Genomic DNA, 26,007 nt, shown 5'->3' with positions numbered 1-26,007 from the left:
TTCAAGAAGGAAGTTAGTCATTAATGTATTTGGTTGGTGCAAAAGTAATTGTGGTTTTTGCCATTAAAAGTAATGGCAATTACTTTTGCACCAACCTAATAAAATGCTGCTGAAAGGTCAAGTAAGATAAAGGACTGAAAAGCATCCATTTGTTTTCACAGTAAGGAGATCATTGACATCTTTGGCAAGAACAGCTTCAGTGGAGTGTAGGGACAGAAGCCAGAGGGGAGAGAAAGGAGAGTTGAGGAATGAGTGGGAGTTTAGTTTTGAGGTCGTGGAAGGCCAGAGGGTGCTAGGGACCGGGAGGGCTGTTTTTAAGATGTAAAAAACTTGAGCATGTTTAAGATCTGATGAGAAGAAAAAAGTTGAGAGTGAGGCTGAAGACAATAGAAAAAAGGAGGGATAAGTAGAATGAAATTTCTGATCAGTAAAGAGTGGGTCTAAAGCACAGGGAGATTGGTTTTAGATGTGATTAGTTTAGATTGAGTGATTCTGATGCCAAAGTTGAGGACATTCCATTTTCTTCTTAGCCTAAATGCTTGAGGGTTTGGCTATTTCTACTTCTTTCCTCCTATATCTTTAACTGCTTTAACTCACTGCTGTGTTTTAGAGTCTTTATTTTACTGGAATTTCTTTGGTGAAGGTTACTACAGATCTCCAAAAATTGCCAAATCTAGTAGATACTGAAGTCCTTGTCTTGGTCTTTCCCTTATTTGATACAGCTCCACCTCTGACCTTCCTGTCCCCTAAATTCACCTTTTATGCTGATGTTGTCCAGGGTTCTGACCTCAGTTCTCTTTTAAGTTTATATTCCTTTCATATGTAATCACAGCCACCCCCACAAATTTAGCTACCACTTATATTCTCATTCATTTGTATTCATATATTCTGTTCTTTCTCTCTATATATATATCATACCCAAGCCCCTTTTCCAAGTGTATTTGCATCCTAGACAGTTCCATTTCAGTGTCCCATGGGTACTTCAGATTCAGCATACACAAACCCAACTCATCTTTCACTCCCAAACTTTTTTTAATTTCATTATTTTATGTTTTGGAGAGGCGTCTCACTCTGTCGCCCAGGCTGGAGTGTAGTGGCACAATCAGGGCTCACTGCAGCCTCCACCTCCTGGGCTCAAGCAGTCCTCCTGCCTCAGCCTCCCCAGTAGCTGGGACCATGGGCACATGCCACCACACCCAGCTAATTTTTAAAATTTTTTGTAGAGACGGGGTCTCACCATGTTGGCCAGACTGGTCTTAAACTCCTATTCTTTTTATATGTCTACTTTGGCACTTTATATTTTTCCAGAAATTGATCTAAGCTGGTACTTCTCAATCTGGTCATATTGCTGCACACATAAAAAATAACATTTGTGGCTGAGTGTGCTGGCTCACGCCTGTAATCCCAGCACTTTGGGAGGCGAGGCAGGCAGATCACTTGAGGTCAGGAGTTCAAGACCAGCCTGGCCAATGTGGTGAAACCCCATCTCTACTAAAAATACAAAAATTAGCCGGGCATGGTGGTGCACGCCTGTAGTCCCAGCTACTACTTGGGAGGCTGAGGCACAAGAATCACTTGAACCCGGGAGGCGGAGGTTGCAGTGAGCCCGGATCATGCCACCGCACTTCACTTCAGCCTAGGCATCAGAGCGAGACTCTGTCTCTAAATAAATACATAAATAACATTTGCATTATACAGTAAGGTATATGAGGCCAGAGACTACAGACTAAAGGTTTCTGGCTACCCGAAGGCCCCATGGATCACCCTGAGAGCTAAGATCAATATCTCAGCATACGTATAGCCCATTTGTGTTACTTGCCATAATAGTTGAGAAGCTTAATCTAGGCTTTGGTTTTATTTGTGTATAATTCATATTCATCAGTGGTGTAATGAATCACAAAAGTAGCATTGTTAGTATAGATCCTGTCTTTGATAGGAAAAAGCAAAAGCAGTAGGTAATTTCATCCTAATTAACCCAGGCTTAGGTCAACTGCTGCCATGTATCTGGAGAGCAGGAAAAGGGCAGAGTGAAATGATCTCTACAAAGTAGGACAAATCTAATACTGTCAGGATGGGTCACTAGACTCGTGTTCCTGGAGTTACAGGTGGAAAGTAGTAGCTTCTTTTTATAGACCACTAAATGCCTACTTACTAAAATCTGTCAGGAAAGGAAAAATCTTGTCTGACAAATTATTTTAAAATGTGGATTGATCCTGGAGAAGACAGAAAGCCACACTAAAAGTATAATTTCTCAGTATCATCTAGCACAGCAGTTTTCAAACTATGATCTCAGGACTCCTTTACAATCTTAAAAAATTTTCAAGGATCCCAAAGAGTTTTTGTTTATGTGGATAGTACCTGTCAATGTCTACTGTTTTAGAAAAAAAAGGGGAAAATGTACATGTTTTCTACATGTATTTATACATGTATAAAATGTCTACACACACACACACACATATATATATATATATATATATTTTTTTTTTTTTTAAGATGGAGTCTCACTCCGTCACCCCAACTGGAGTGCAGTAGCGCAATCTCGGCTCACTGCAACCTTCGCTTCCCGGGTTCAAGCAATTTTCCTGCCTTAGCCACCCGAGTAATTGGGAATACAGGTGTGCATGACCATGCCCGGCTAATTTTTTGTTGTTGTATTTTTAGTAGAAGATGGCATTTCGCCATGTTGGCCAGGCTGGTTTCAAACTCCTGACCTCAAGTGATCAGCCTGCCTCAGCCTCCCAAAGTGCCAGTATTACAAGTCTGAGTCACCACTCCCGGCCTATTTATTTATTTATTATTGAGACAGAGTCTGCTTTGTCGCCCAGACTGGAGTGCAGTGGCGAGATCTCAGCTCACTGCAATCTCTGCCTCCTGAGTTCAAGAGATCCTCTCACCTCAGCCTCCTGAGTAGCTGGGACCACAGGTATGTGCCGCCATGCCTGGCTAATTTTTGTATTTTTTGGTAGAGATGGGGTTTCACCATGTTGGCCAGCCTGGTCTTGAACTCCTGAGCTCTAGCAGTCTGCCTACCTCAGACTCCCAAAGTGCTGGGATTGCAGGCATGAGCCACGGCGTACAGCCTATTTATTTTTGAGACAGGATCTGGCTCTGTCACACAGGCTGAAGTGCAGTGGCGCAATCACAGCCCACTGCAGCCTCGTATTCCCAGGTTCAAGTGATCCTCCCACCTCAACCTCCCAAGTTGCTGGGACCACAGGCATGAGCTACCACACCTGTCTAACTTTTGTGTTTTGGGGAGAGACAGGGTTTCACCATGTTTCCCAGGCTGGTCTCGAACTCCTGGGCTCAAGTGATCCACCTGTCTCAGCCTCCCAAAGTGCTAGGATAACAGGCATTGGCCACCGTGCCCAGCCCATATTTATTCATTTAAAAATAGCAATGGCCTGGGAAACATGGCGAAACCCTGTCTCTACAAAAAAAATTTTTTTAATTAGCTGGCCATGGCCAACACCTGTAGTCCCAGCTACTTGAGAGGCTGAGGTGGGAGGATCGCTTGAGCTTAGGAAGTCAAGGCTGCAGTGAGCAGTGATCACACCACTGCACTCCAGCCTGGGTGACAGAGTGAGACCCTGTCTCAATATAAATAACAATGAACTCATTACGTTTTATGAAAAATAACTATTTTCCAAAACAAAAAACTGTGAGAAGAGTAGCATTTTAACATTTTTTAAAATACCTGGCATCTGTAGTCTCATGTCAGTGTCTGCATTCAGTCTGTTGTTATATGTCATGTAACTTGTGGAAAGTTCCACTGTACTCTCATGAGAGAGAAAAGATTTTTATGAAATTATAGAATTATTATGAAGATAGTTTTGACCTTGTAGACCTACTGAAAGAGTCTCTGGATCCCCCAGGGGTCTCTAAACCACACTTTGAGAAGTGCTGATGTAGCAGAAATGATGAATGCCAGGCTCTGGAAATTGACCACCGTAGGTATCTTTTTTTTTTTTTTTTTTTGGAGATGGAGTCTCGCTCTGTTACCCAGGCCAGAGTGCAATGGCGTGATCTCAGCTCATTTGTAATTTCCGCCTCCTGGGTAAAAGCAATTCTCCTGCTTCAGCCTCCTGAGTAGCTGGGGTTACAGGCACACACCACCACACCCGGCTAACTTTGTATTTTTAGTAGAGATGGAGTTTCACCATGTTGGATAGGCTGGTCTCGAACTCCTGACCTCGTGATCCACCCACCTCAGCCTCTCAAAGTGCTGGGATTACAGGCATGAGCCACTGCACCTGGCCTAGATACCTATTTTATAAGTTATACCAAATGCCAGCCTTTTGTATGATGTAGAATTAATACTTTCTCAAAAGCTGTAATTTCAAATAATTTCACTTTCTTCAGTAAGGTAATTCATTAACTGTGTATAACTAAATCTATATATTTAATTTTTTTATCACAAATTAGAAAAGATTATTTTCCAATCACATCTGGAAAATATAATAAAGCTTCATTCTGTAGCACAAAATAAACGCTCAACAAGTATTTGTCAAATGTTCTTATGTTCTTTTTTTTTTTTTTTTTTTTTGAGACGGAGTCTCACCTTGTTGCCCAGGCTGGAGTGCAGTGGCGTGATCTCGGCTCACTGCAAGCTCCGCCTCCCGGGTTCATGCCATTCTCCTGCCTCAGCCTCCCAAGTAGCTGGGATTACAGGCACCCGCCACCACGCCTGGCTAATTTTTTGTATTTTTAGTAGAGACGGGGTTTCACCGTGGTCTCGATCTCCTGACCTCGTGATCCGCCCACCTCGGCCTCCCAAAGTGCTGGGATTACAAGCATGAGCCACCGCGCCTGGCTGTCAAATGTTCTTAGGCTCCATATAGCTGGAACTGACTGGATATGAGTAGCTTTATGCTTTTCACCGAACTCTGAACTAATGAGGGCAGGATGTGAGCTAATGACAATTCTAGATTGTTAAGTCCACTCCATGATCCAGATAATAGTAATTTTAAAACTGGCTTCACCCAGGTGAGCAGAATATAGACCTGTTATATCAAAGAGGATTTCTTCTCATTTTCTGCTGGAGGTACCAGAGAGTACCCAGACTGAAATGTTTCTAGTGAAATAATAATAGCTACTCTTTAATGAATGTTTGCTAAGTGTCAGGTATTGGTGTAGGCATACATTGTATCATTTTATCTTTAAAATAACCCTGTGAGGTAGATATTATCTCCATTCTGTGGGTATGTAACAGTCACAAGGTCTTTCAGCTGGTAAAATCTGTCTAACTGCAGATCCTGAGTTTTAATCACCTGACTGCCTCTGGATTAAAGAAGCCTGGGTTAGGCCTAAGAGTAGGAATTGGAAAGGCTGTTTTCTGCCTTTGGATTTTCATGCAATTATGTCGATAGGAGAAAGAGGAGGAGACAGGGCTTTTAGACGATTTTTATCTCTGATATGGCATCAACTCAACAACATAGAATGACGGCCTCATTTACTCTTCTGAATGCTGATTAATTTTGGGTCAGAATTGAGCTCCAATAGAACAAGAGTGGGTTTCACTAAAACATGTTGCTTGTCAGTTACTGAACAACTGCTGAGCACAGTACCTTTGTAATATAAAAGCAGTCTATTTGTGTTTACAAAGAGTTTAAACATGAGTTGGGGTTTAAATATTATTGGTATACAGAATAGTATGCCAGTAAATGTAAATTAAGGTATCCACTGGCATTGGCCCTTGAATGGAACTATTTTTTTTTTTTTTTACCACCGGTGTAAAAGAGAATGCGTTACAGATGTGGCTAATTTTATGCTCTGAATAAATATTACCCTATGGCTCAGGAACTTTGGTGATAAGGTAAAAAGTTTTCATAGAGGGAGATAAAGTTTCTTATTCTCAGTCCCTCCTTTAGAGATAATATATTCTAGATTCAAATGCAGCTCAAGAAAATAGGTCAACGGCACTCCATTTTACACCTCCCAGTCGTATTTTCATTATGGGACTCCTTAAGATGCTAAGGGCTAAAACTGGTTTTGACTTATCCTGAAAGTGGCAATATAGAGCTTTTCCTAGTGCTGATGTTCATAAAAATCTCTGGTTGTGGGGGCGAGTGAGATCCTTCTTGAAGAACCAAGGAATAGTTCCTCAATTTTCAAAGATTCAAAAGTTAGAAATTAATTATAATCAATCAATGATAACATCTTAGAATCTTAGATATAGGAAAAAAAACCTTAGAAATCATCTCATATAACCTCTTTTTATTTTTTATTCTTTTTTTTTTTTTTTTTTTTTTCTTTTTGAGACGGATTCTCACACTGTCACCTGGGCTGGAGTGCAGTGGCACGATCTCGGCTCACTGCAACCTCCGCCTCCAGGGTTCAAGCGATTCTCCTGCCTCAGCCTCCCAAGTAGCTGGGATTACAGGCGCCCACCACCATGCCCAGATAATTTTTTTTTGCATTTTTAGTAGAGACAGGGTTTCACTATGTTGACCAGGCCGGTCTCCAACTCCTGACCTTGTGATCCTCCTGCCTCAGCCTCCCAAAGTGCTGGGATTACAGGCGTGAGCCACCACGCCCAGCTTTTTTATTCTTTTTAAAAATTTAAATCCTTGGGACTCTGCTTGATATAACCTCTTCTTTTAGATGATGAAACCAAGACCCAATAGGTAAGTGATTTTACTAAGTTTATATGCCTTATTAGTAGATCTGAGACTACGACAGAGTGCTAATAGGTGATTTCCTTCTCACCTTTCCTAGCTTCCTGATTTCTTTCTTCTCGACTCCTGAAAGATCTAAGTATTTCCATAATCTCTTGGTTAGGCAGGAAGGTATCCAAGATCCAGGATATCTATATGCAGGAAGAGTTTTGTCTCAGTTCTACTTTTCCCTCCAATTAAGATCTTTGTCTTTTGATGTAAGGAAAACTGCCATTTATTAATCACCTCCTTTGTGCCAGAGTCTTTCATATACATTATCTCACTGAATTACTTACAAGATTCTTATGAAGTAGATTAGTTCTCACATTTTAATGGACGTGTGAATCACCTGGGGATCTTGTTAAAATGCAGATTCTGATTTTGCAAGTCTGAGATGGGCTCAACATTATGCATCTCCAAAAAGCTTCCAGCCAGCACAGTGGCCCACGCCTGTAATCCCAGCATTTTGGGAGGCTGAGGCTGGTGAACATTGTCACCATAAAGAAGTGATAAATGTTGAAAGTGATGGATATGGTAATTACCCCAGTTTCATCATTATACTATGTATACATGCATTGAAACATCACATTGTACCCCATAAATATGTACAATTATTATGTGTCAATTATAAATAAAATTTTTTTAAAAAGAATTGGCCCTTGGGTTTTCTCCATTACAGATTTATTGCCAAACCCTGCGCACTCCATATTGGCATCGAGGACAGTGGTCCTTATCAGGCCCAACCCAATGCCATCCTTGAAAAGGTGTTCATATCTATTACCAAGGTAAGTGGGCAAAGAAACAGAGAGGAAAATTCAGATAAGGCGTTGCTCCATGGGGCAGGGGAGGATAGAGAGCACATATCTCTAAGGGTAAGGATAGGACGGGATGATCTTTCATATTTGAGTAGTCCATGTAGCTATATGGAGAGCTTTATCCCCTCAGGGAAAACTTTTGGGCCCTACGTATGTCAAGTTTACATACATAGTATGTTTGAGTTTTAGGCCCAGCAGCCACCCTTACCCCTCTTTCCCCAAACACATACCATATCTTGTTTTTGTTTTTCCTTGTTCCAGTTTCTGTCACTGCCTAGTTGTGTAATCGAGATGGAGACAGTACTGATAGCCTTTGCAGTCTGGGTTTTTTGTTTTTTCGAGAGACAAGGTTTTGCCATGTTGCCCAGGCTGGTCTCAGACTCCTGGGCTCAAGCCATCCTTCGGCCCTCGGCCTTCAAAAATCCCAGGATTACAGGCATGAGCCACCATGCCTGGCCTGCAATTTGGGTTTTTAATATCCTTTTTTACTCAGCTTGGGCTGGAGGAAGAGACAAAACAAGGATATGTATAGGTGAGCAGTACAGGTCCTTGATATGTAAGATAAAATTTCTTGCTAAAAATGACTTTGGGATAAAACTTGGAAAGATAAACATCACTTGAGCCACTACTGCTATCATACCTTGTCACTCAGCTAGTCAGTGGGATTGAAGGAGGGGTATGAGGAGACGGGTGTTCTGACTCTGATTATACATTCACAGTATCCTGAGAAGAAAAGGCTGGAGGGCCTGTCAAAGCAGCTGGATTGGAATGTCCGAAAAATCCAATGTTGGTTTCGCCATCGGAGGAATCAGGACAAGCCCCCAACGCTTACTAAATTCTGTGAAAGCATGTAAGTACGCAAGGAGGGAGGGAGGGAATAAGGAAGATGGTGGGATACAACTGGACTGAAGTTTTCTGTTTTGAACATCACTTCTGTTGTTAGGACAACAGTTAATGGATATAGAGAACTAACTCAGCCTATTATAGGTAGGAAAGAAGGGAACTGGAACACTGATTCCCTTAAGTTTCTTGGACATGTTGCCACTAAGCTAGGTGTGGTTCTATTTTGTTCCCTTTTCCTAAATAGATTGGGAGTAAATCCTTATAACTGTACTTATGTAAGTAGATGTACTAATACATGTATACCTTAATAGAGGGAGTACTAGCTTGCTTGCTATAAGTTGACAATTTTTAGGAAGCATTCCTTTTCTGGGAAATACTATTTTTCATTTTATTGAGCTTTTTCTCATTATCCTGTGAGCACTGTATTAGTAATTGTCATGTAAAGAAAAATGCTAGGGAGTCTGATGATAGAGCCTAATATTTTCCTAATGGAAGATGACGCTGCTTTGGCTTTTTTTTTTTTTTTTTTTTTTTTTTGAGATGGAGTCTCGCTCTGTTGCCAGACTGGAGTGTAGTGGCACAATCTCTGCTCACTGCAACCTCCGCCTCCCATGTCCAAGTGATTCTCCTGCCTCAGCCTCCTGAGTAGCTGGGACTACAGGTGCGCACCACCATGCCCAGCTAATTTTTGTATTCTTAGAGACAAGGTTTCACTATGTTGGCCAGGATGGTCTCGATCTCTTGACCTGGCGATGCACCCGCCTCGGCCTCCCAAAGTGCTGGGATTACAGGTGTGAGTCACCACTCCTGGCCCCTGTCTTTGGCTTTTTAAATGACAGTAGTTGCCCCTATTCTAGGAATTGATCCTCTTTCTCACCAGTAACTCTCTTATCCCCAAATTTGCTATCTTGACTTCCGTAGCCTCAGAGGCTTTGGTTTGAGTGGACATTTGTCTAACCTCTACTCTTTGCCCACCCAGGTGGAGATTCACATTTTATTTATGTATATTCTGCTATGGAATTAGATTTCTCTGGTCGGTGAGTCTTAACTTTCTCTAGTCCTCTGTTGGGTTCTAATCATGCCTAGATCTCTAGAAGTAAGAGTTAAATACCTTTAGATCTTTTTTTTTTTTTTTTTTTTTTTTGAGACAGAGTCTTGCTCTGTCACCCAGGCTGGAGTGCAGTTATGGAATCTCAGCTCACTTGCAACCTCTGCCTCTTGGGTTCAAGAGATTCTCTTGCCTCAGCCTCCCGAGTAGCTGGATCTACAGGTGCACATCATCATACCTGGCTAATTTTTGTATTTTTAGTAGAGATGGGGTTTCACCGTGTTGGCCAGGCTGGTCTTGAACTCCTGACCTCAGGTGATCCACCCGCCTTGGCCTCCCAAAGTGCCGGGATTTCAGGCATGAACCACTGAGCCTGGCCTAAATACCTTTAGATCTTTATATTTCCCCCAACTTTTCCTCTGTGATGCCCACAGCCCAGGTTTATATCCTAATAGATTGTCTTCTGTCTGGCGCCTGACTTCAGTAACTTTATAACTTTACTGCTTCTCCCCTAGAAGATACTAATAATACTAGTAATAACTAAATCAGCATAATACTTAATGGTTTACAAAGCACTTGACAAAAATTGAAGGAGTAGAAATGGAATAAACCCTTTAAAGTGGGTGAAACAGGTATTACTCCTACTTTTTAGTTAATTGTCAGAGTCAAAGAAGAATTTCAGGGGGCTGGGCACAGTGGCTCACACCTGTAATTTTAACACTTTGGGAGGCCAAGATGGGCAGATCATCTGAACCCAGGAATTCGAGACCAACCTGGGCAACATGGTGAAACCCCGTCTCTACAAAAAGCTACAAAAATTAGCCTGGCGTGGTGGCGTGCACCTGTAGTCCCAGCTACTCAAGAGGCTAAGGTAGGAGAATCGCTTGGGCCCAGGAGGTCAAGGCTGCAGTGAGCTGTGATGGAGCCACTACATTCCAGCCTGGGTGACAGAGCAAGACTCTGCCTCAGAAAAAGAAGGAAGAAGAATTTCAGGCTTTTTGATTCTTGAGTTCATGTTTTTTTCCCCATACCATACTGTTTCTCTCTAAATGATATCATTGTGTTTTCAAAATATTATAGACAAAAAACTGGCAGAACTAAAGGAAGAGAATAGACAAATATACAGTTGTATTTGAAGATTTTAATAGTTTTTTCTCAGTAATTGACCTAAACCCTAGGCAAAAAAAAAAAAAAAAAAAATCACTAAGGGTGTAAAAGATATGAATGACATGATCAACCAGTTTTACCTTATTGACATTTATAAAACACTACACCAACAGCTGAAGAATACATATAATTTTCAAGTGCATGTAGAAAGATAAACTAATGCTGGGCCATAAAATAAGTCTCAGTAAATTTCAAAATATTGAAATCTTAAAGAATGTGTTCTCTGACCATAATGGAATTAAATTAGAAGTCAATTGTAATGAGAGACATGGAAAACATTTGGAATTCGCCTGCATGCGGTTGCTCAGCACTCTGGGAGGCTGAGGCGGGCGGGTTGCCTGAGCTCAGGAGTTCAAGACCAGCCTGGGCAGCAGGGCAAAACTCTGTCTCTACTAAAAATACAAAAAATTAGCCGGGCATGGTGGCACGTGCCTGTAATCCCAACTGCTGGGGAGGCTGAGGCACAAGAATCGCTTGAACCCGGGAGGCAGAGGTTGCAATGAGCCAAAATCACACCACTTCACTCCAGCCTGGGTGACAGAGTGAGACTCTGTCTCAAAAAAAAAAAAAAAAAAAAAAAATTGGAAGTTAAACAACTCTTCTCAATAACCTGTGGATCAAATGAAAAATCACAAGAGAAATAAGAAAATATTTTTAATTGAATCATATCAAAATTTCTGGGATACAGATAAAACATACTTAGAGGGAAATTTATAGCTTTAAATGTTTATATTACAAAAGAAACGTTTAAAGTTGATCTAAATTTCTGCTTTAGGTTCTTGAAAAAGATAAGCAAAATAGGTTAAAGGAAGGAAATAATAAAAAAATAAGCAGAAATTGGCCAGGCGTGGTAGCTCACCCCTGTACTCCCCTCACTTTGGGAGGCTGAGGTGGGAGGATCACTTAAGCCCGGGAGTTCTATCCAGTCTCTATAGTGAGACCCCATTTCTAAAAAATGATAATAAAGTAAGTGGAAATTAATGAAATAGGCATTAGATAAACAATGGATACATTTGTGGGGTTTTTGTTTGTTTGTCTGAGACAGAGTCTCGCTCTGTCTCCCAGGCTGGAGTGCAGTGGTACAATCTTGGCTCACTGCAACCTCTGCCTCCTGGGTTCAAGTGATTCTCCTGCCTCAGCCTTCCTAGTAGCTGGGATTACAGGAGTATGCCACCAGGCCCAGCTAATTTTTGTATTTTTGGTAGGGACAGATTTTCATCATGTTGCCGGGCTAATCTCGAACTCCTAACCTCAGGTGATCCTCCCACCTCGACCTCCCAAAGTGCTGGGATTACAGGCATGAGCCACCACGCCTGGCCTGTTTTGTTTTGTTTTATTTTGTTTTTTAAAGACAGGGTCTTACTCTGTCACCCAGGCTGAAGTGCAGTTGCGTGATCACAGCTCACTGCAGCCTCAACTTCCCAGCCTCAGGCAATGCTAACACCTCAGCCTCCCAAGATACTTGGGACTACAGGCATGTGCACAACCACACCGGGCTAATTTTTGTATTTTTTGTAGAGACGGGGTTTCACTCTGTTGCCCAAGTTGGTCTTGAACTCCTGGGCTCAAGCAATCCACCCACCTCACCCTCCCAAAGTGCTGGGATTAACAGGTGTGAGCTACTGTGCCTGGCCATGGATAAAATTAATAAAGCCAAAAGTTCATTCTTTGAAAGGTTTGATTAAAATTGACCAACTCCAACAAAAAAAGGAAATATGAATTATCAATATGGAAAGGGTTATCACTACAGATCCTATAGTCATTGAAAGGATAATAAGACAATATTATGAACAATTTAATGATAAGAAATCCAGCAGCAAAGATGATACGGACAAACTCCTTAAAGGACATAATCATTATTCCATTAGAGATGATTACTTTTGACTTCTGAACGTGGCATGGAGATACCTTTCTTGGTTATCAGATGAATCATTGTCTTCCTGTGTATATATTCCAGGTAGTGATATTTCCTAAAACTAACCTAAAGCTCTCACTGTTCTTATTTACCTCAAAGCATTGTTTTTCTATTTATAACACTCTGTTACTGTAGAAGAACAGTCTAGCTATTTATTGATCCTTTAGGGAGCCCTAAAATCTGTTTGGGGGCTTTCCTGTCTCACTTTTGCCCCGGCCTAGAGAGAAGGGGATTATATGAGGTACATCTTGAAGCCAGGTGAGAATCTTGAGGACTGACGTGGATTATCTGTTTTCTCTTAGTCACCTTGGTTCTGGGACATCCAACAGTGCTGGCATAACTATCCATTTCAGGTAGGATCTGAGTCGTTTCAGGATAGGGGTCTTGAATGTGTATAAGGTGGAGTGAGTGAGGGTCCTTTGCCAGTCCCCAGGACAGATGGTGCATTTCCTTGGGATTGAGGGATTAGGGACTGAGTCCCTTTAAGTCATATTCAGGGTATCTATTTTTTTTTTTTTTTTTTTTCCCCACTGCTAAGAGTCATATGAGGTATCTATTCCTGAGGCCCCCATAGCAATGAAATCCAATGAGTTTTTTGTTCTGATTTTCCCCATTGTATTCCCCCTAATTGGGCTAAAAGAAAAGCAGGTTTCTGGTATTTAATGAGGTACTTTCTGGTTCAGATGTCTTTTTTGTATCAAGGGTAACTTGGAATCCCAGTAAGAGCATCTTGGTTGTAACCTATACTGGAAACATGTCAAGGAACTGCTAAAGGGGTGGAAGAGAAGGCCTATGTGTATTTAATCCTGTGAAAAGCACTAATTGCCCAGAATCCTAGACATACTGATTTGATTGTGTTACAGTATGTGTTAACTGTATCTCATCTCTGCAAGATGAGAGCTGAAGATGTGTGTGCAGAGGAGCAAGGGAAGAGGTTTAAGTCTCTACACCAATCAAAGTCTGTTAGCTATTGCATATCTTGGCAGATAATGGGGAGGAGAGATGTCTAATAATTTGGAGTATTAGTCCTCCAAGGCAGAGAAGGTTGGAGAGATGGAATGCACCTTTGACTAGCTGGTAATCTAACTACTTCTTTCTCTCTTCCAGCCTCTTTCAAGTGGGCTTTATTACTATTATATCATGGAATTGGCCTTCTATTGGTCCCTTATGTTTTCTCAGTTTACAGACATTAAAAGAAAGGTAAGGACGTTGGCTCCCTCAATTCCCCAACTTATTGCATCCTCCTTTCTAGCAGCTTCCATGACTGCCATTATGATGTATTATCTTCCCTGAGACTGCAAAAGGAGAAACTGGGTTTGATGGACTCTTAGCTTGTCGTAATGTTCCCAGAAATGAGACTGAATTAATGATGAAGTATACTTAAGACATTCAGGGAAGCCCCAGGATGAGAACAATTAACCAGCTAAGAAGCATACTTTTTTCCATATTTTTCTTTAAGCTTCTTACGTATCTAAAGCTCAGGAAACTAGTCAGAATTGGGGGATAGCAATGTCTTATTCAGAAAAAAAGGTCTGATTCCAGAATAGCTGGATATGGCTTTCATATGGCATTAGGGACCCTTTCTCTCTCTGTCCTCCCCTTCTGGTTACCCCACTTACTCAAAGAAAGTCAATTGGAAGGGGTTTTGCTCTCTTCCTGCTATTGTTTAGGAAGCAAAGATTGAGAGAAGTGAGCTGACTTGCCCAGATAGGGACAGAGTTGGAAATGACTTAAGTTTTATACAACCCAATAGAAAAGGCAGAATATTTACCTCTTTATTAGTGTCTACCTGAAATAATGTGGTTCTAGCAGCTCTAACCCTAATCTGTCACTAACTCAGGGTTATCTTTGATGAAGAAAACCAGGGTTAGCATTTATGGGAATGAATTAAAACTTACCCAGGTTGTTAGTGTTATCTGACATAGAAACTTGATACTGAATTTTTATGCCTTTTACTCTCCTATGGTCAGAAGACACAGGTCACTTTATTAAATTTTTATTTTAATTGTGATACATATAAGAAAGTTTGAAATACATATTTAAGTTTTAAAAATAATAAACTGAGAAGTATTTAATAGATGTGTCTGATAAGTATTTAGAGACTTCCCCAGGTCTAACTTGACATTTGAACCCAAGAGGAAATTAGAGCCACAAACCTCTCCCTTCTATTAGGTCCTTGTGGTTGACGTTTCTCTCATTAAAGCAGAAGAGTCATAATCTCAGGGAACTCTAAAGCTTGTATGTCTTACTGGGATGTTATCCCCAAGTGTCAGCTTAGCATCCATGCTATAGGTATTCTGCAGTTACCAAAGGAAATTTTATTTCTGGCCTTTGAGCTGCATTAACATAGAGTATGGATCAGTCACTGATGTAGGGAGGGTTCAGTTAAATGCTAGGTAGCCAAGGGAGAGTCTAAGCAGAATGGAAACTTTTTTTTTTTTTTTTGAGATAGAATCTCACTCTGTCACCCAGGCTGGAGTGCAGTGGCGTGATCTCAGCTCACTGCAACCTCTACCTCCCAGGTTTGAGCAATTCTCCTGCCTCAGCCTCCCGAGTAGCTGGGATTACAGGCACGCGCCACCAAACCCGGCTTATTTTTGTATTTTTAGTAGAGACAGGGCTTCCCCATGTTGGCCAGGCTGGTCTCGAACTCCTGACCTCAGGTGATCCGACCACCTTGCCCTCCCAAAGTGCTGGGATTACAGGCGTGAGCCACCACGCCCGGCCAATGGAAACTATTCTATATGGGGTGGGGTAAGATTCTCAGAGAATAATGCAGGACATTGGGTTGGCTGATGTTTCTACGGCCCAGCTTTTACCTCCCTCTTCTATTTCCATTCCTTCCTAGGACTTCCTGATTATGTTTGTGCATCACTTGGTCACCATTGGGCTTATCTCCTTCTCCTACATCAACAATATGGTTCGAGTGGGAACTCTGATCATGTGTCTACATGATGTCTCAGACTTCTTGCTGGAGGTAAAAACCCAATCTCTCTTTCTCCATCTTCTTCTTCTCTTCTTTTCTTCCTATGTGAGGACTGACTTTCTCCCCAGCTCAATTCTTTCTTCCTTTCTCCAGGCAGCCAAACTGGCCAATTATGCCAAGTATCAGCGGCTCTGTGACACCCTTTTTGTGATCTTCAGTGCTGTTTTTATGGTTACACGACTAGGAATCTATCCATTCTGGTAAGTGGTAGGGCTGTAGAGTTGTGGTAGGTATGAGCCTAATGATACCTTTTTGCCAATTCTCATTTTGCCCATTCAGTTTTTCTGTTCTATTCTATTCTACTTTTGCCAATAGAACACAAGAACCCTATTGCCCTGCTTTTACCTTGGCCTGTGCTGACCTTTTATGGACTCTCATAGGACCTCTGCTGCCTCACACCGTATTTCTAGCAAGGTCGGATCCAGACTCAGAGTACCCGACTTGGTTGGCTTCTCAGGACTGACTCATCTCTTGAGGAACAGTCCTCATTTTATGCCTAAGTAATTCCTTTGACTTCTTTTGCATCTTTTGCACTGTTGATATAATTCTCAGGCCCTTCTTGCTTGTGTTCCTGCTCTGGTCCCAACCCTGACACACACACACGCATGCACGCACACACACACACACACATCCCAACCCTGATGCACACACACACACTCTCTCTCTCTCTCTCCCTCTCCTCTCTCTCCCTGTCTCCTTTCACTTCTACATTCACTGCTTTACGGGAATCAGCTACCTACTGTCCTATCCTATATGTGCCTGAAGAGCTGAGTCATTCCTAGGATTAGAGTCCCACTGCTGTCCTAATTTCGTGAAACTCTGGATATTTGAAGTGATTAATAATGTGACTTAATCCATCAGTTCCTAAGATTTATATATCTTTCTCTGTCCCTAAGGATAGAAAACACAACAGGCTCCTCCCTTTCTTTATTTTCTTACTGTGGATGATGGTCCCTGGAACTTCAGCTGATAAAAGGGCTGGTAGGAAAACACACAGGGCTCTGCATCCCCAGGACTCAGCTTCATCCCTGTCTGCTGAGCTTTGACTCTAGAATCTGACTGTTGGCCCCCCTCTTCTAGGATTCTGAACACGACCCTCTTTGAGAGCTGGGAGATAATCGGGCCTTATGCTTCATGGTGGCTCCTCAATGGCCTGCTGCTGACCCTACAGGTTCTGCATGTCATCTGGTCCTACCTAATTGCACGGATTGCTTTGAAAGCCTTGATCAGGGGAAAGGTGAGGATGAAAGATGGCTTCTTTCTTTGGGGTATGGAAGATAGGGATTACCCAACAGATGTTCTGTCTCCATCAAACCTGGTGAGCCCCATCTACTCAAGCAGGCCAAGCAAAAAGCCTAGGGCTCCAAAGTCTTCGCCTCTTCAGTGAGTGTTTTGCCTTTTATTTTAGAGACAACGTCTTGCTCCGTCACCCAGGCTGGAGTTCAGTGGCATGATCATGGCTTACTGCAGCCTCACACCTGGGCTTATGGGATTCTCCCACTGCAGCCTCCCAAGTAGCTGGGACTATAGGTGTGCACCACCATGCCTGGCTAATTTTCCTATTTTTTGTAGATAGGGTGTCACTACGTTACCCAGGCCAATGTCCAACTACTGGCCTCAAGCAGTCCTCCTACCACGGCTTCCCAAAACGATGGAATTACAGGTGTGAGCCACCACACCAAGTCTGTTTTACCTTTTTTTTTTTTTTGAGATGGAATCTCGCTCTGTTGCCCAGGCTGGAGTGCAATGGCACGATCTTGGCTCACCACAGCCTCCACCTCCTGGGTTCAAGCGATTCTCCTGCCTCAGCCTCCCTAGTAGCTGGGATTACAGGTGCACATGCCACCATGCCTGGCTAATTTTTGTATTCTTAGTAGAAACAGGGTTTCACTATGTTGGCCAGGCTGGTCTCTAACTCCTGACCTCGTGATCTGTCCACCTTGGCCTCCCGAAGTGCTGGGATTATAGGCGTGAGCCACCGCACCTGGCCTGCCTGTTTTACCTTTTAAGATGTGACTTAGATGCAAGAGGAAAGTTCTACCTTCTTCCTGTCCCTTAGGAATGGCTTTTGTTAAAGGATGATAGGGTTAAGAGTTTTTTAAGAGATGGCCTCAACCATTTCCTATCCCTTACCTACCTGTTTCAGTGGATTTCATATTTTTCTTTTTGACATGGGGCCCTTTTCAAAGGAAATCGTATGCAGAGCCGTATAAACTGTATAAAAGCAGATTGTTAAGTTGCCTAGAAGTGGTGTGTGGTAGTTCACAAGCCACCACAAGGTGACCATGCTGTGATATTTATATAAGAAACTAAATACCCACCTCACCCCACTAGTGTATAAAAGCAAGTGTCCTAAGTGAAAGGGTATGTAGTGTTTCAAATACCCATCTTATGCCAAGAGCCAAAGAAAGGTGCCACTTAATGATAAACTCATAATTGAATTTTGCAAGTTTTGAAGCAGTCAGACTGTAGTTAGTCAAAGGGCTAGGGATTTCAGCCTAAAGAAATACAGAATCCCAAGTGGGAGGGGCTCTGCTTGAGCAGGTACTGATACTAGGACCAGGTGATGGTATGTGGCCTAGATATTGATGATCTCCTGTATCATTATTCCTTATAGCTGCCATTGGCTCAGAACTTGCTCAGTGTGCCTGTGCATCTTGCTGTAGCTACTGGACATCTCTGTTCTCTCCTGCTTTTCTTTCCTGACTAGGTGACCTGTCCAGGAAGGATTAGACCCTGTACTCTCCACTCTTCCCTCACCTCCTTCCTTTTTTCTGTGCCTGGTGGGAGCTGGACAGTTTCATCTCTTGCATGTAAGTGTATCTGTGCTTCTAGTATTCAGTGAGGCGTGTCCATCTGAATGTGGTTCTCTTTCCTCCTGCTCTCCTTTCTGTTCCCTTGTGTTTGTCTCAGAGCATGCTCTCTCTCCTGACTTTTCGGGGCCATTATTGACTACAGCTGCAGTTGCCAGATTTTTTTCCTAAACTGAGGCAAGAATTGAGTCTACTTTTTTTTTGTTTTTCTTGAGTCTCTGTTTACCTCAAATCTAGAGACACTCTGCCCTCTAGTGGAAATTTCCTAAAGGTCAGCTAATCAGTCATCTGAGTTCAGAGGTCAACAGCTATCATCAACTGTAGAAGACCCGTCCAACACAAATTTAAGGAGCTGATCCAAAGCAAATGCTCACCTCCTTGGCAACAGTTGTTACAGCTGTGTTCCTTTTCACTTCCTTCTCTCCTTTACTTAAACCACATTTATTATCCTTCAGTTCTGGAGGTCAGAAGTCCGACACAGGTCTCACTGGGTTTCTGTTCTTTACTATTAGAGTCCAGGGTGATTTTTAATTTTTATTTATTTATTTATTTTTGAGACAGAGTTTAGCTCTTGTTGCCCAGGCTGGAGTGCAATGGCGCGATCTTGGCTCACCACAACCTCCACCTGCCCGGTTCAAGCAAGTCTCCTGCCTCAGCCTCCTGAGTAGCTGGGATTACAGGCATGAGCCACCATGCCTGGCTAATTTTTTTGTATTTTTAGTAGAGACAGGGTTTCTCCATGTTGGTCTGGCTGATCTCGAACTCCCGACCTCAGGTGATCCGCCCACCTCAGCATCCCAAAGTGCTGGGATTACAGGCGTGAGCCACCATGCCCGGCCCTTTTTTTTTAGAGACAAGGTTTTGCTCCATTGCCCAGGCTGGAGTACAGTGGCGCAATCATGGCTCACTGCAGCCTCAACCTCCTGGGCTCAAGAGATCCTCCTGCCTCAGCCTCCCAAGTAGCTAGGACTACAGGTGCATGTCACCATGCCCAACTAATTTTGTCATTTTTTATTTTTTGTAGAGACAGGGCTCTCGCCATGTTGCCCAGGCTGGTCTCAAACTCTTGGGCTCAAGCTGTCCTCCTCCCTCAGCCTCCCAAAGTGCTAGGATTATAGGTGTAAGCCACTGTGCCTGGCTCATGGTGGAGAAATTGAAATACTTTGCTTGATATGCAGGATAGTTTAGATTAGGAAATGCTGCCGTAATCCAGATGCTTCATTTGAAAATACAAAACAAAAAAGCCCAGGTTAATAAGCATTCACAGATGGTAGCATGATTAGAACTGGGATTCTTTTCTCATTGACTGCCAATCCATTTGTGTTTTGTTTTCACTATACTGTGTATCTTGGGGATGCTGAAGTTTCTTTTTTTTTTTTTTTTTTGAGACGGAGTCTCACTCTGTCGCCCAGGCTGGAGTGCATTGGCGCGATCTCAGCTCACTGCAACCTCCGCCTCCTGGGTTCAAGAGATTCTCCTGCCTCAGCCTCCTGAGTAGCTGGGATTACAGGCGCGCGCCACCACACCCGGCTAATTTTTATATTTTTAGTAGAGACAGGGTTTCTCCATGTTGCTCAGGCTGGTCTCGAACTCCTGACCTTGTGATCCGCCTGCCTCGGCCTCCCAAAGTGCTGGGATTACAGGTGTGAGCCACCACACCCAGCCAGGGATGCTGAAGCTTCATAAGAAAAGTGATCTTGCTATTGGGAAAGGGAAGAAGATTGGAAAACAGTGTCATAGGATAGTGGTAGTTGAGCCCAGGAGTGGGAAACTACTAAAAAAGGCCTGGTATGGATCAGCTTTGGGGATAAAGCTAAACAGCATAACCAATATGAATAAATGCATTGTCCACAACTACCAGAAGATAGAAGCATTGCTGACAGTCTTATGTATTGTTCGTGTTGGCCTTCCCTGTTCTTTGAAGTGGAAGAAGAGAAAGGGTGTCTGAAATCTAAACCAGGTCTCAGTGAATGATGTCAGTTCTCTTAGGCTGGTCCTGAAAGACACACTCCTCTACCAAAGTAGCTTCAATTCCACAGAGGACAGAATTGGAGATGACAAGGCAGAAAACTAGAAAGCAGGCAAAGCATAGTCACAACAGTAGCCATAGTCCAGATAATACTTTGAGTTAGATGTCATCAGAAAGCAGACCAGACTGGGAACACAGTGCCCACACCTGGGTCTCTGAGCTTAGGTGTGTCTTACAGTTCTCTCCAGAAAAGTTCTTTCCTCACTTTTCTGTCTTTGGTCTCATCCCACCCAGGTATCTAAGGATGATCGCAGTGATGTGGAGAGCAGCTCGGAGGAAGAAGATGTGACCACCTGCACAAAAAGTCCCTGTGACAGTAGCTCCAGCAATGGTGCCAATCGGGTGAATGGTCACATGGGAGGCAGCTACTGGGCTGAAGAGTAAGGTGGTTGCTATGGGGACTTCAGCACACATGGACTTGTAGGGCCACTGGCAACATACTCCTCTTGGCCCTTCCCATATCTACTCTTCTGTGACAGGGAGACTGCAAGGCACTGAGGAGTATCAAAGAAGCAAATATTTTCACTTTGAAAGAAAACTGCCGTTTTGTATTTAATAGCCTCTAGGTTCTTTCAGTAATGTTATTTGCTCTGTGTGTTTTTGTGTGTTTGTTGATGTGCGTTTGTGCATATGCGTGAGTTTCATTGCTGGGGTTGGCGCACAATTCTGGACTGGGGCCATGAGGCCTTCCCTGGTCCCCATTGAACCCACCTTAGTTCCACATTTGGCTGCATCTTGAATTCTGTCGAGACTCCAGACTGTCTCCTCCTTTTTTGCCCTTGGCTCTTGAGGCTCTAAAACCCTGGACCATCTGAATGGAGCAGCCAAGTTCAGTCCCAGATTTCTGCACTGTTCCTCTTTCACAGCTGGAATATGTCGCATGATGAAGTTGTATAGAAGCAGAACCATGGATGGACGGCCAGGATTGCCGTGGTCCCTAGCTAGATCCCTTTCCTATCAATCAATCACCTGATAGCAACAGGGACAGCTGCCAATACCCTGCTCTTTATTCAATGGTACCCAAGGAGGGAGCATGGGAAGAGGGTGAGCTGAGGGCTGGAGGAGGGCAACAGCCACTGGGTGAGCTGTTCACAGTCTTTTATACTATTGTTTGTGATTAAAAGTGCTTCAACCCACCTCTACTGTCTCAACCTCTTTAGTGACTCTATCTGCAGTTTCCTGAATCCATAAGCTAATTAAGAGCTTTTCCAGGTCTGATTCAGAAGGCCCTGGACACCAAATTTTTCCTTTCTGTGCATGGTGGGAAGAGAGTCAGCCAGGGTGCTTACATTTTAGAGCTTTATGTTTGTTTTATGTTTTTTAAGAAAAAGTAAATAGGTTCAGGGGGGTCACAAGAATAATACCGGGCAGATTCAACCATGTATATAGTGAAACCAACAAAAGCTTTGGTTGAAAAGCCAAGACACCATTAGGTAAATACCTTATTTCCTATTTTAGTCAATACAGAGATTGTCAATTAACTTTTTTTTTTTTTTTTTTTGGTAGAGAGGAAGTCTCCCTATGTTGCCCAGGTTGGTCTCAAACACCTGGCCTTAAGCCAAAGTGGGGATTACAGGCATGAGCTACTGCATCCAGCCCAATTAACATTTTAAGGTTGTGATAAATGAGTCTGAGGTGTTTTTTGCTGCAACTCTGTTTTCTCTTTTAGCCCATGGAGAAGCAGTCATCCTAATCCAGACTTTTCTCTGTGGTCTTGAAAAAATTACCAAATGTAGTATTCACCTCCCAGAATAATTTTCCATTTGGTGAATGTTCAGATTATCAAAATATTTCCAAGTGCTCTTAGGTACATTATGACATATGGAGAGTGTCAGGGAGATGAATGAAAATGGAAAGAAATAGGTTATTGTTCTAAGAATCAGATACTCAAACTTGATGTTCATTGACATTATAGGGATATTGACCCTACTAAACTTACTTACCTTACTAACAGCCTTGATTTTTAGAAAGACTTACTGTGGGGCATAGGAAAACTTCAGTTCTAAGTAGTCATTTGGTCAGAGCTAATCAGGAAGACTGAAAATGAGGTCATACTTGGCCGGGCACAGTGGCTCACACCTGTAATCCCAGCACTTTGGGAGGCCGAGGTGGGCGGTAAATCACCAGGTCAGGAGATCGAGACCATGCTGGCTAACATGGTGAAACCCCCATCTCTACTAAAAATACAAAAAATCAGCCAGGCATGGTGGCACGTGCCTGTAGTCCCAGCTACTTGGGAGGCTGAGGCAGAAGAATCACTCGAACCTGGGAGGCAGAGGTTGCAGCGAGCCAAGATCGCGCTACTGCACTCCAGCCTGGGCGACAGGCCGAGACTCCGTCAAAAAAAAAAAAAAAAAAATTAGGTCATACTTTTAGTTCCTCAACTTGCTATATTGAATAGACTAATTGTTGTGAAATATGAATGAAAATGCTTTTGAAAGTCAGATGAGAAATGTATTTTGCCTTCTGAAATTGGAACAATTGCCTTGTTAATACAAACTGGATTGGTTGGTGTAGCTAATCTGACAAAAGATGCAACTGGATAAAACAATAATAAAAATAATAACTAACACATGACTCATTACAGGCTAGGCACTGTATTAAACACATATGACAATAGGAGGCAAAAAGAGGTTAACTTGCTAAGGTCAAGCAGCTAGTAAGGAGTCAAACCTTTACTATTCCTATCTTACTTACTATCCCTCTCTATTCCTAACTACCATACTATCTATACCATAATTTAATTAACCACTCTGCAGTGTCTACCAGCACTTCCCAAGATTTCATGAGGAAGACTAGATGTTGCAGAAACATTCAGCCAAAGGCACAGACTGATTATATTAGTTTGCATTGGATAAATGAATTAAGATGAGGGCCGGCTATCGGAACAGAATCTTGTTCTGAGAAGGAACTGTGTGCATATGGTTGGGGTGGGGGTGACAGGTAGGGTTCTAGAGAGTTTGAATACAGAGCTAGAAGATAACTTACTGGTGCTGCAAGACTGTCATAAAACCAGTTTTGTAGATGGCCTGGAGGGACCCAAATTAGTGGAGTAGGTTAGATACAGACTAACATCATCTATACCAGAGAACCAGGAGTATTTTTAAAAGAAATAAGGCGTTACCTCTCCTCTATTGGCTATAAAAGGGTTTTAACTTTATTATTATTATTCTTTTATTAGAGATAGGGTCTCACTCTGTCACCCAGGCTGGAATGCAGTGGCTTGATCATAGCTCACTGCAGCCTGGATCTCCTGGGCTCAAACGATCCTCCTGCCTCCCAAGTAGCTTTATTATTAATTGAAAAACGACTTATGTTTATATAGTGCTTTACAGCTTAGAAAGTGATTTTTTTTTTTTTTTTTTTTGAGACAGAGTCTTGCTCTGTCGCCAGGCTGGAGTACAATGGCACGATCTTGGTTCATGTTCAGGTGATTCTCCTGCCTCAGCCTCCTGACTAGCTGGGACCACAGGTGCGTGCCACCATATCCGGCTAATTTTTATGTTTTTAGTAGAGATGGGGTTTCCCCATGTTGGTCAGGCTGGTCTTGAACTCCTAACCTCAAGTGATCCACCCATGCTGACCTCCCAAAATTTTGGGATTATAGGTGTGAGCTACCGCGCCTGGCAAAAGTGATTTCACATACAACAATAACTAAAAGGTTTAAAACACTTCTGTTAAAAAAAAAAAAAAGGAAAAAGAAAAAACACTGGCTGAGCCAAGTATGTTTAAAAAAAAAAAAAAAAACACTGCTGTAGAACTGGATTATCCCCATTTCATAAATGGGTGTTGTGATTATCTATTAATATGTAACAGACCACCCTAAAACATAGTGGTTTAACAGAATATTATTATTGCTCATGATGTGGTTGGTTGAGCTCAGTTGGAGGTACCTCATGTGGTTGCAGTCAGATTGCAGTTGGGAATGGAGTTATTTATTTGAATGAAGATGCAGCTGCAATGGACGTCCAAGATGATTTACTTACCTAGTTTTGCCTGGCTATCAGTCGATGCTGGATTTTCCCTAGGAGCTCAGTCAGGGCTGTCAACTGAAGTGCCTGTACATGCCTCTCCCTTATCTTGGGCTTTGCACAGGTGGCTAGGTTCCAAGAGGCAGGAAGCAGAAGCTGCTAGGACACTTGAGAATGTTATCTAGGCTGGGCATGGTGGCTCCTGTCTGTAATCCCAACATTTGAGGAGGCCAAGGCAGAAGGACTGCTTGAGGCCAAGAGTTCGGGACCAGCCTGGGCACAAGGGTGAGACCCCATCTCTACAAAAAAATTAAAAAATTAGCCAAGTGTTATGGTGCACACCTGTAGTCCCAGCTACTCTGGAGAATCAGGTGGGACGATGACTTGAGCTCAGGAGTTTGAAGTTACAGTGAGCAATGACTGCACCACTGCACTGCAGCCTGGGCGACAGAATGAGACCCTGTCTCAAAAAAACAGTGTTGTCTAGTAGTGGCACCCATCACTTCCACTGTATGCTACTGATCAAAGTAATCACAGGGACTGCCCAGATGCAAGGCAGGGTGGTAAGATAGACTCTACCTCTTGATGAAGAAGTGGCAAGGTCACTGAAGACCAGTGGAATGGGAGACATTGCTGAGCCATCTATGAAAGATTCAATATGCCACAATGAGGAAACCTAGTCTCAGAAGTTGTTTAAAAAGGCCAGGTGTCGTGGCTTACCACCTGTAATCCCAGCACTCTGGGAGGCTGAGGCAGGAGGACTGCTTGAGGCCAGGAATTCAAGACCAGCCTGAGCAACAAAGGGAGACCCCATCTCTACAAATAATTTTTTTAATTAGCCACAAGTGGTGCCATGCGCCTATGGTCCAGCTACTCAGGAGGCTGAAGTAGGAGGATCTTTTGAGCCTGGAGGTCAAGACTGCAGTGAGCCGTGATTACGCCACTGTACTCCAGACTGTATGACAGAGTGGACACACTGTTTTGTTTGTCTCAAACAAAACAAAAACAAAAAACCAGATTGTCCATCCTAATCCTAAAAATAATTATGTAAGTTTAGTTGGTGGATGATAAATGAAGTTCTTCAGACTTTAAATCCAGTATTCATAGCCAGGCACAGTGGCTCACACCTGTAATCTCAGCACTTTGGGAGGCAGAGGCAGGCAGATCACCTGAGGTCTAGAGTTCGAGACCAGCCTGGCCAACATGGCAAAACCCCGTCTCTACTAAAAATACAAAAATTAGCCAGGTGCGGTGGTTGCCACCTGAAATTCCAGCTACTAGGGAGGCTGAGGCAGGAGAATCGCTTGAACCCGGGAGGTGGAGGTTGCAGTGAGCCAAGATCACACCACTGAACTCCAGCCTGAGTGACGGAGTGAGACCCTGTCTCAAAAAAAAAAAAAAAAAAAAAAGCTGGACGCAGTGGCTCCTGCATGTAATCCCAGCACTTTAGGAGGCTGAGGTGGGTAGATCATGAGGTCAGGAGTTCGACACCAGCCTAACCAATATGATGAAACCCCGTCTCTACTAAAAATACAAAAATTAGCCTGGTGTGGTGGTACGCACCTGTAATCCCAGCTACTCAGAAGGCTGAGGCAGGAGAATTGCTTGGAGCTGGGAGACGGAGGTTGCAGTGAGCTGAGATCACGTCATTGCACTCCAGCCTCGGCAACAGAGCAAGAGTGAGACTCCATTTCAAAAAAAAAAAAAAAATCCAGTATTCATGCAGGAAAACATTTTCAGTTCAGTAACACAGTCATTAAGTAC

The 26,007-nt window shown here is 42.9% G+C and overlaps 1 protein-coding gene across 3 annotated transcripts in view; it reads left to right on the top strand.

Annotated features, from left to right (window-relative positions):
- Window positions 1-21,408, top strand: part of CERS5 (ceramide synthase 5) — a 38,250-nt gene extending 16,842 nt beyond the window's left edge. Inside the window, exons 2-11 of one of the 3 annotated variants that reach the window (XM_054527954.2) lie at window positions 7,336-7,441; window positions 8,191-8,321; window positions 9,294-9,351; window positions 12,747-12,797; window positions 13,552-13,644; window positions 15,293-15,421; window positions 15,524-15,630; window positions 16,511-16,667; window positions 18,141-18,243; window positions 20,507-21,408. In XM_054527954.2, coding sequence (XP_054383929.1) covers window positions 7,336-7,441; window positions 8,191-8,321; window positions 9,294-9,351; window positions 12,747-12,797; window positions 13,552-13,644; window positions 15,293-15,421; window positions 15,524-15,630; window positions 16,511-16,667; window positions 18,141-18,243; window positions 20,507-20,514 — 943 coding nt within the window. In that variant the 3' untranslated portion in view covers window positions 20,515-21,408. The remainder of the gene's footprint in view (window positions 1-7,335; window positions 7,442-8,190; window positions 8,322-9,293; window positions 9,352-12,746; window positions 12,798-13,551; window positions 13,645-15,292; window positions 15,422-15,523; window positions 15,631-16,510; window positions 16,668-18,140; window positions 18,244-20,506) is intronic. The other 2 variants (XM_002823211.6, XM_009247703.4) reach the window with 2 other exon arrangements.
- Window positions 21,409-26,007: the final 4,599 nt, after the last annotated feature.

This window comes from Pongo abelii, chromosome 10, assembly GCF_028885655.2.
Source record: "Pongo abelii isolate AG06213 chromosome 10, NHGRI_mPonAbe1-v2.0_pri, whole genome shotgun sequence".
Lineage (NCBI taxonomy): Eukaryota > Metazoa > Chordata > Mammalia > Primates > Hominidae > Pongo > Pongo abelii.
Note: the sequence above shows the minus strand (reverse complement) of the source record. Positions and strands in the feature narration are given on the sequence as shown.